Source organism: Aquila chrysaetos, chromosome 13 (assembly GCF_900496995.4).
Source record: "Aquila chrysaetos chrysaetos chromosome 13, bAquChr1.4, whole genome shotgun sequence".
NCBI classification, from domain to species: Eukaryota; Metazoa; Chordata; class Aves; order Accipitriformes; family Accipitridae; genus Aquila; species Aquila chrysaetos.
The window spans coordinates 30,195,603-30,205,959 of record NC_044016.1 but is presented as its reverse complement, the minus strand read 5'-3'; the positions used below and the strand labels follow the sequence as shown (position 1 = coordinate 30,205,959).

Here is a 10,357-nt window from a genome sequence, read left to right as displayed (position 1 = left end):
CAATCCACATTTCCCTAGAAGAAAAACATATTTGTTACAGTAATCTTTACTTCTAGAAAAGTAGTTCATTTTGAAGTGTACTACAGCATCCCCAGATGGTGGACAGCCTTGATGTTTTCCTTGTGTTTAACTTCAGGAAGTACAAGAGGTAGAGAATGCTTGTATACGTTTCACAGAGGACATACAGCAAAAAAAAAGGAGGGAAGGGAGTAGGTCTGATCAGGACTGCTTGGGAGTCAAAAGCATAGTAGTGCCACACACATATGCCAGGTCTTCCACAGGCTCTTTGGGTTTTGGGACCTTTGTGGTAAAATCAGAGCACAAGCCCTGCCTCTGGCAGAAGCACCCTGCCAAGTGTTTGCCCTCCAGAGCTTCCATTAGTTTCTTCACATCTTCCCAAATGTTCATTGAAGAAAAAGAGCCAGTTCAACTATCAGAGATTAAGAAAAGGTGCCACAGGGCTGGGAAACAAACAGAAATTTTATTAAACCCTTTGGAGTTCTACAATCATGTTTGTACAAAACTGCCTGAAGACCTAGTGCAAGAAAAGGCTGCAGGAATTACATTTTCTTCACAGTAGATAGAGCTGCACAGCACAAATTTAATTATGAGAATTCTGCGCCTAAAACAAGTTTAATCCCTGTGCCACAGTATGCGTGCAAAAGAGTTGGAATGACAAGTGACTATGACCAATCACAGTAATGAATTAAATACTTTCAAACACAGGAAGTTTAAACAATGGGAAAGGTAAGATCTTAAATTTAAATTAAATCACTATAATTATCATCACCTGGGTAACAGGTACTTACCTACCTAAACTGGGGATGAAATACATGTATCAAATTTCTAGTAAGGTAATTTGTTAAAAATGCATACAAGGAACGAAACAGAGCTGCAGAAACCCTTTAAGGGAAATAATTTCACATGAAGAGCCCCACTGGGTGAACCAACCAGAAAAAATATTTACAAAATTGATTTTATAAGCTATTCTGAGAAAGGAACAAAACAGACCAAGCTTCATTTCAAAATAAGCCTTTTTGCTTTTTAAAACAATTGGACTTAAACAGTGGCTAAATTTGGCTATATTCATACAGAAACATATTGTAATTCTGCCACATGAATTTCTGATGTGCTAACACACAACAAAGCACTGTAAACAGCAACAGATACACAGGTTTAATTCCATTCAAAAGATGAATGTAAGTGAGAATGAAAGCCTGCTCATAAGCTTAAATGACTGATGTGTAAATAATTCAAGTTACATAATCTCTACCAAGCGTAGCTGAAAGGTAAATGAAAAGTAAAAGATATTTCAAGTGAAACCCCAAAAATTACATTCACAAAAAGAAGTTGTAGCAGAAAATACTTTAATTCGCATTTCATAGATTCAAACATAGCAAAGATTCAGAAGTGTTTAGATCTCAGTAAGCAGTTCCAATATTGGTTTTGATTTTAATAAATATTATATCTTTAATAGGCTAGGTATATGGAGGAATTGTAGAGTGAGGAATTGCCGATTGCTACTTTATAAACATAAGCATTTAGATTATTTACAACATATTACAGGTCATTTCCCAGAAAAGCACAAAGCAAGGTCAGATAGTCGACCCAACCATCAAAACACAACTCAAGAAAGTGTGGCACAGTGTATTTCATGCACATACAATGACTGACAGCACAAGTCATCAGCTGAAGTAGGAAAACGCTTTTGTTGTTCCAGCTTACACAAGTCTCTGTATTTCACTGTTTTAAATCTGCATTCTCACCTCCCTCCTCAGGCACTGAAGAGCAAGTTGTTCAGCAACAGTGCCCTACATTTGACCCATGCAGTTTGCACCAAGTCTCCTTTACCATTTCACCTAAGTCTTCATGACTTGGGAAAAATGAAACATTTTTGTCTTTGTCTTCTCACTACCTCTGGGATTACAATCATTGTGTCATTTGTACAAGGAAATGCACTTTCTGAAATGAACAACAGACAGTGTTGACAAGCTGATCTCCCAACAGGGAGCTGGATTTTAAAATAGTTTACAGGTCGTGGACAGTGTAACTAACCTTATTCTTTAGTATAAAAATGGATCTGTAAATTTCTAAAGTTTAATTTAACATATAAAGAACTAAGTCATCCAACTCACATGGAAAAACTTCATAGGCAGCATAGTCACAGAATGTACATCAAATACAGTAAGAAAAATGGCGACAGGAAAATTGTTTCAACCAGATTTGTAACAGGAAAAAAATTTTATGTCCTATTTCTACAATGATAGTGAAGTGAAACGCCTTCCATATTTGATCACCAAACGAGATGTACCTTCAAATGCAACAGAACTTCCCCACACACGGAATTTGCTGTTCTGTTGCACTCCTGTGTTTTCATGAAACAAAGGAAAAGAAGAAAAGCTTCCCATCTTTTTACGTCCTTACCCAACAGTATTAACCTTGCCTGCATTGTGCCCATGAGGGTTGCAAGGAGCAGATGTCCAGGATCTGCGTGCCTGAATCTCTCACCTGTCCCATGAGCAAGTGCATGATGCTAGTATGTGACGCTCCTTCAGTGTCCATAGATCTTAGCCAGGCACAGGTGGAAAAAAAGAAAAAAAAGCAAGTTGCATCCCCAGGAGAAGGCTGGAAGCGATTCACTTTCCCCACAAAGCAAGGGGAAAAAGGGAAGAAACAATTCTGAGACTCAGGTCCTTCCTGGGGCAGCGCAGACAACACCATTTTAATTTTTTTTTTCAACTAGAAAATCCTGCCTAAAGCTTTAGGCACTGTAATATATAACAATACAGATAAATCCCAGCTACACAGCATTCTTCACACAGTAAGCCTACAGGTTCCGCCCTTGCAGGTCAATCCAAAAAGCAAGGAATTAATGGCCAACTGAAAACCACACTCTTTCAATATATACAATTATTCAGAAGAGTTAGATAGTCAGGGTGTAACTCATGTACCAAACACAGCTGTTCACATCTGGGCTAGTTACCTAGATTCCCACTTCAACTTAATGGAGAAAAATAAACTCTAGGGTGCAAATACAGAGCTTGGAATAGGCCAGATGAATCCACCTAGAAATCACCTGCTCTTCTCCATTAACTAGAAAAAGGAAGCCTGTGGTGACTTGCTCAGACATGGGTGCCCCCAGGCAAGAGAGGCTGCTAGGTAAGAATGTAACATCCCCAGACTAGCATCAGCTTTCTCTAACACCACATTAAATTATCTACTGGCTTAAACCAGAACTTCTGACTGGATACCAGTTCATTGCCAATTTGTGCAACTATCACCAAAACTCAGGGGGTGGGGGTGGTTTTGTTGTTGGTTTCCCCCCCCTTTTTTTTCTTTTCTTTCATTTAGCTTATCCCAGTTTGACTCAAGAGGGTTTACTTGAGAAACAGTATTTTTTTATAATAGGAAGTGTCAGCAGGATAGTCTATCTCATTTCCAGTCAGGTAGAAACTTGAGGCTAGTCTGGAAACAAAGGACATAGAGCGTATTCCAGCTTTCAGAAAATCTCAGCTGTAAAGGACCACATTATGGAAGCCGATACAGTTACAATCAATTATATAAACAGGTCACTAAATATCTGGTAGGCTGAAAAATGTTTAAGAGCACTTCATTTTGTGAAGACTTATTTTTAAAAACAAGAGATGTATCTACACTGTACCAGCACTTCCTACATTCATAACTCCTAACTTCATTTTGAAACAGGCTGGTTTAAAAAAAAAAAAAAAAAAATATTACTTCATTTTAAATTTAAACCAATATTTGGTTGCTACTAATCAGTAGTGCTGTTTCTGAATTCTTTTTTGGACAATGGTCAGTTATCATTGACATTTGTGGACAATGATACATGAGTAATTTCTTATTTCATGAAAGTTATGTTATTAACATACCCGTTTTTTTTTACATTGAATATGCTTTTAAAGGAGATACAGTTAGGGATTGCATAGATAGAGTATGCAGTATTAAATGTCAGTGTGATAATGAATTTTAAAAAGCATCTTTTTTTAAAAGCGACTATAAAACCAAGTTCTTATTTTTTTACACTGACCTTTTAACATAGCACTAAAACACAACCCATAAAGAACAAATCTATTTCCAGGGGTCAGAGATTGAAGTGTGCTATTTTAACATTTTAGACATTAAAAAGATGATTTCTGGAAACTGAACTTGTGATTACAATCTAGAAAATAAAATGGGGTACATGCAAATTTGATTGACTGAGGCTTTTCAGCTAGCAGCACTCCAGCACCACCTCACCCTACCCTGACCCCCACCCCCAAGCAAATGCAGGTCACCAAGGGGCTGCAGAAAAGTCACTTCCAACTGTGCTGCATCAGAGACAAAGTAGTTATTTCAAAGAAAAAAGAAAATTCTGAAAAGCAGCACAGAAGGAAAAAAATGTTGGTATCAGCATGATGCAAAGGAGCTCGGTATGAAATAAAATTTTCTGCTCAGTAAATTTCCTATTTTTAAGTAAGTTTCATTATCACAGTAAGAAGTCAGAATTCAACAAGTCCATTATTTCCTTTTCTGTTGGTTTGTTTGGGGTTTGTTAGTTTGTTTGTTTTTCTTTTAGACAGCCAGAATCAGCATACCCAATCCTCAGAATATACTGAAGCTCAGTACTGGGGAGAGGCAAGAGGTGAACCACCTCTCTCAGGACAGGCCAAGTCAGGGTGGAGGTACATATGTTTTCATATAAAACAACTGTCTCAGAAAGAGAAGGAAATAAAGAAAGTTTATGAAGCTTCAGTACAACAGAACTGTGAGCAGAGAAAAAATAAACAGATCAGCATAATTTACACATTTAAAAACTCTATATTTCATTCATAAATATCTTTTCTAATTAATAACCATTCCTAGTTTAAACATAAATATTCAAGTTGGTATTTGATTTTACTTTTTATCAGTTCATGTGAGTCCTGTAAGGATCAGTTCCTTCTGCTCAATGCAGCCACGTAAATGGTCTTCACTAATGGATTGTGCAAAGGCCTTCATTACCTAGTTTGTTGTAATAAAACTTTAAAATTCTGCAACTCTCTTATACTTGTGGAAAGCCTGTAAAACAAAAACCCCTTAGGTGTTAGTAAGTCAACTGCGAAAGAGAAGTACAAATCATCATCTTCCATGGGGGCTTTTTGTCTCGTGTTTTTTTCAAACACAATTCTGTTCCAAAGATGAACACGCTTAAGATACGACTTTCTCTCAAAAGATCTACTATCTGACTCTCCATTATACTTACATAACATATTACAGGGATTAAAGTTTACATATATGTTTAATTGTCCTGACTTCATTAAACATCTAAAAATCTCTAACCAGAGGTAATAATGTTTATTACATTCTTTTAAACAGGAACAGATTGTTATATTCAAGATCTGAAGAACTAGCATGATGAACAAAGCAAGTTCTACACATCTTTTAAAGCTGTTAAAACATTTTATTTCATCACTTGATTGGGCTAAATTTTCAAAAAATTAATCAAAACTAAAATCGTAACAAAAATAATCACATCATACACAAAAATCCAAAAGCCTAAGGGCTAAATGACAGTTAAGTGTTCAAAAAATCTCCAAGTATTTTTCTTCCTTTTCACTACTTTTTACATAGACACATTTAAAACAGAAATACCAAATGTAGAACAGCTGTAGTCAGTGTTCAAAAAGGAGACACACTCAAAGTCTAATGCTTACATCTGTTTAAGAGAAAGATGGAATTTATGAGATTTGAGATAAAGAGATGAATTAGATCCAAACACAGAATGATGACCAAGGCCAATAATCAACACTCCACATACTCAGTTTGATGGCATTAAGTTTATCAGTATCACTCATAGTAATTCAGCCTCTAAAAAGCTACAGCTACATGTACATCTTTCCACAGACCTTGAGTGTTGACACTGAAGTTGTACAGTTTTTCTACTACACAAATGATAACACTTACCTTCCAAAGGCATTTACAAGAGCAACTATTTCTTGACGCGTGAGTTGAAAACCTTTTGATGGGCTATTCTCAGGAAGGCTCTGTATTTCTTTCTCAGAAAACAAGATCTTCAGAGCAGTTCCTAAGCCTTGAGTCTACAAAAAAAGTCCAGTGTTTTAACATCAATAAGATTACTCCTCCGAACACTCAGAAAACTGTAAAAAAGTTTAAAAATTATCTAATCCAGGCAAACTGTAGTACCAATTCTTATATATTGACACTCCCTTAACCCAAAGAGCTGCACACAAACCAAGACACTAATGCAAATGCATGCCATCAATTGTGTATCAGGTTCAGTCACTTAAATAAGAACATTTACTTCCTCAGCTATACTTGCTCTTCATCCTCATGTTTTTCATCTCTTACTTTTCCATCTCTTTTCTTCTGAGCCACAGCACATACATATGAAAACATGCCTATTACAACACTTCCATCTCCATCCTGCCCCTTACCTTACAGATGCCTCACTGCTGCAGGAGCTGCAGTTGGATCAGGTCTCCCCTTTTCCTCTCCCCTCACCCCCCATTCAAAGTGAAACTAAGTTTTATTACAAGGTATCACAACACTTCTGCTTTTTTCATCTCCATCCCAATGGCAGACATGGCAGTTTCCGTTTCAACCCCTATTTTCTATTCAGAAATAGAACAGAAGAAGCTATTCTTATTTTCCCTTTTAATTGGGCTACAGAAACAACCACTGGATTTTGACAAAAAGTGGTTGAGGCTGGCTGCCAGTGACTTTTGTAGGTCAGGAAATCTGGCCCTATTTCATTTTGTGTGAGAAGGAAAAAACAGCAGTAGATCAGAAGCATTAACTAGGACAGGGCAGGCAGAACTCTGGAAATTCAGCAGAGACCACCAAATTTTTGATGTTATAAATTTCTTTGAAAACTGAACTCTGATAAGCTTAATGCTATGCAGCAGTATAGTATAGTAGGCACCCCAAAGTAACAACTATTCTCAGTCTGGACTTAACGTTAGTCTTGAGGTTTAAAATCTTGTTCTCGATAAAATAAAAATAGTAAGTGTCCAGAAACTGAAACTGTTTTTCAACTTTCAGCTTTACCATGCACCTTTGCATTCATTTGCTGCCTTCTGCATAAATTGTGAAAATCTGAATTACTTCTTTCTCTTATGCCTCAATTTGTGGAGTTAAATCTCATGCTGGATTTTCTAACAATTAAGCAAGTGCTGTACTTCCAGGAAGGCTTCCGACAGGTGATTCTACAAGGCTCATCTGATCACTGAATACAGATAAGATATTGATTGTCCGTAAGACTGACATAAAGCATCTGCTTTAAATACATTTTTTTCAGAGAATACAAACTATACCTTTTAGTAAACTAAACAGCTGTTGACTAAACAAAATAAAGATTTTTTTTAACAATTTTTTAAAAAAATTGTTTAACAGTGAATTAAACATAAGTCTATTTTTAATATATAGGTAAGGATATCAGAAACCAACCATATGCAAAAAGTCTGAATGCTAATGTAAGAGGCATCCTGCCAAACTGAAATAGACGCTTATCTTCTAACCCCCGCCCCGCCACACACACACACACAAACCGTACCTGCAGTTTGCCCCACAGCCTGCATTTGTCACATCCAACACAATCCATTATGCGGGATATGTTCTTGAAATGCAATCTGAATTCTTCCTATCAGTTAAACACAAAATAAAAAAGGTTTACTTAAAGTACCTCTTAGCTTTACAAAACCAGAAGGTTAACTAATATATACCACTAGAATATCAATTCTCTATTACTAAAACTGAGCAAAACCACTACCTTACGTGGTCAGGCCATAACAAAGGTCCACGTAAACCCAGAATCTTGTTTCCAAGCCACTGTTAACAGTGAATTCCTCGAAAAAAACCCCAAAAATACAGGACATGCAGGGTAACGCTTGGATTCTGTACACTGAGTTTCTACCAACCTTCTCAATATTTTCTGAGCTGTAAGTACTGTATCTGTGTCCCTGCCCAATTTTTCTTCCATTATTCAAATCCCTTTTGAACTAACCTACCTTTTTGACAAACAGGCAAACAAGTTACAACTCACAAAAGACATTTCCTGTCTAAAGCTACGGGTAGATTGTTGCTTTGCAGCTTCAGCGAGAGTGGAAGCAAGCGCAACACAGAACTAATTCAGATGATCTCAAATATTTAAGGTCAGAAAAACACTAGCTGGGCTGATAAACTACTGGCACCTTTGTAACAGCATTCTTTCTAATGCTAGTGAAATTACATACTACTACTGAAGTAAGTATTAAAAGTGTTAACAAGTATTAAAACAGACCTTTATTACTGAGCCACACTCTAACTGTGGAATTGTAGCACATACCAATCTGAACACCAGCATGTTAGCACTGGAGGTTGCTAGGTAGTAACAGCATTCGCATTAGGTTCCCATGTCTAGGAACTATGCTTTTCTAATGTTAAGTGTAATATTGTATTACATTATATTGTATCATACTATATAAGGCATCTGTTTCTTTAAGCAAACCACTTTTTTCAGATGCTTATGTGAAACAGATACTCTATTTAAAAACACTGTTACATCTACCGGTAATACCAATTCAACTCATTTGCCTAACCACAGTCCTGACAGCAGACCCAAGGCACTAAACCAGAGATTTCGGTCTGCTTGGCTCAGGACAACACCTTGCATTCATTTACTATAAAGTAGATTAAGAGGCCTCAGATACAATTGTGTAAGTTTTTATCCCTGCCTTTTCTACGCTCAGCAGTATGCTTCTGGTAGGTAGAGAGGTTTTCTACAATAACACAACTTAATTCCAAAATGAGTATTTTGGATGTCATTCAGAAAACTAGCTTTACCTTTAATGACTTGGCTCCTTTTTTATCTCCAGCAAACATGGACTTTTCATCAAAGTGCATATGGAAGGACCTAATAAAGACAAAATGCAAAGAAAAAAACCAAACACTGGCATAAACTACAGTGGAAGCATAAACTTCCATCAAGCTTGGTGAGCATGCCATCAGTGTAAAATACTTTTCAGAGTTCCTAGTCTTTGCAGAACAGCTCTTAGAAAAATTTACTGATTGTTATCAGTTTTACTATTCAATCACTGTAACATGAAATGTAATTTACAGTTTTGTTGAGAGTTTTCTTCACTCCATTTCCAATTATCAAGATTTCTTTCTAATATATATTTGAAATTATCTTAATTTGCCTTTCAGTTGACTGTTGTCTCACATCTCAAATACCTAGCAAGATTATGATTAGGGACAGCAATGAAGCCACACAGCACATCACCAATCACAAAAAATAGTGAGAAGGTGAGCAAAGGGACTGGACTAAATAACCTTACAGAGTAAACAGAAGGAAGAAGGGATGGCTAAAACCCCAGAGGTTAAGTCTATGATAAAAGCTGGATTACTCACTGGATTGTTAAAAGACTACATGTACTATTTTCCATTTCAAAATAGATCATGTGCATCTTACACTGAAGAATCAGAAAAAGCAACAAATAAGGAGTAGCCCAGGGTGTTGTGGGTGTGGGTGTTTTGTTTTGGTTTTTCTTTTTTTGTTGGGGGGGGGGGGGTGGGGTGGGGTGTGTGTGTGTGTGTGTATGTGTGTGTGTGTTTGTTTTTTAAAGATCGGTATATTCAAACCTCAAAAATATTCATTTCTTCCTGTCAAATGTACAAATGACTCTTGTTCTCTCCCATTACTTAATTTTATTTCTTCATTCCATTCTCCTCCTTGTGCTATACTATCAAGGAGTCATCTAGTCTCACTTGCGAATATAACTGAGAATTTCAAACTGTTGATAAAAAAAAATTCCTATGCCTTACTTTGTATCCCTGAAGATATCTAGTAAGAGAGCTTTAGATTCAGCATCCTCATGGCCATTTCCAGTGTAAAGGTCAACAACTGAACGCTCAAAGTACGGTGCAACCTTTGACAAAGCACGCAGCTCTATCAAATATAAGAAATACAAATTTTTGAGCCTCCTTGGTCCTTCTCCTTTTGTTTCAATAGGGTCAAAGCGGTGAGTGAACTCTTTCACATTTGGTCCCCAGCGAGGCTTCCCCCAGGTTTCTACACAGAGGAAAAAAAAAGGCAGGGGGAGTGAAACATACATATTTAGAAAAAGAAAGCAACTAAGTATACATCAAAAATTTTCAGAAAAAAACCAAACACGTTACAGATATTGTAGAATTCCATCTAGCAATTTTACCTAGACTTAAATTACCTTCAAGAAGATAATTTGCACACAGATGCAAGTTGATGCTAGCATGAAGTCCAGAAATGAGTTTATAAAACACTCTTTTCTCAAGGCAAAGACCTGTCCAGGAAAAAAGACAAACAGACCCCAAACTAAATACTGGAAATAATGTATTAAAATGA

General features: G+C 36.7%; 1 protein-coding gene across 1 annotated transcript in view; it reads right to left on the bottom strand.

Moving 5' to 3' along the window:
• Window positions 1-1,350: 1,350 nt before the first annotated feature.
• ERO1B (endoplasmic reticulum oxidoreductase 1 beta) overlaps window positions 1,351-10,357 on the bottom strand; it is a 32,818-nt gene continuing 23,811 nt past the window's right edge. Inside the window, exons 11-16 of the mRNA XM_030034639.2 lie at window positions 10,203-10,295; window positions 9,802-10,048; window positions 8,821-8,890; window positions 7,553-7,639; window positions 5,944-6,077; window positions 1,351-5,058 (exon numbers count right to left, since the gene is read on the bottom strand). Of these exons, the coding sequence (XP_029890499.1) occupies window positions 4,998-5,058; window positions 5,944-6,077; window positions 7,553-7,639; window positions 8,821-8,890; window positions 9,802-10,048; window positions 10,203-10,295 (692 nt within the window). The 3' untranslated portion in view covers window positions 1,351-4,997. The remainder of the gene's footprint in view (window positions 5,059-5,943; window positions 6,078-7,552; window positions 7,640-8,820; window positions 8,891-9,801; window positions 10,049-10,202; window positions 10,296-10,357) is intronic.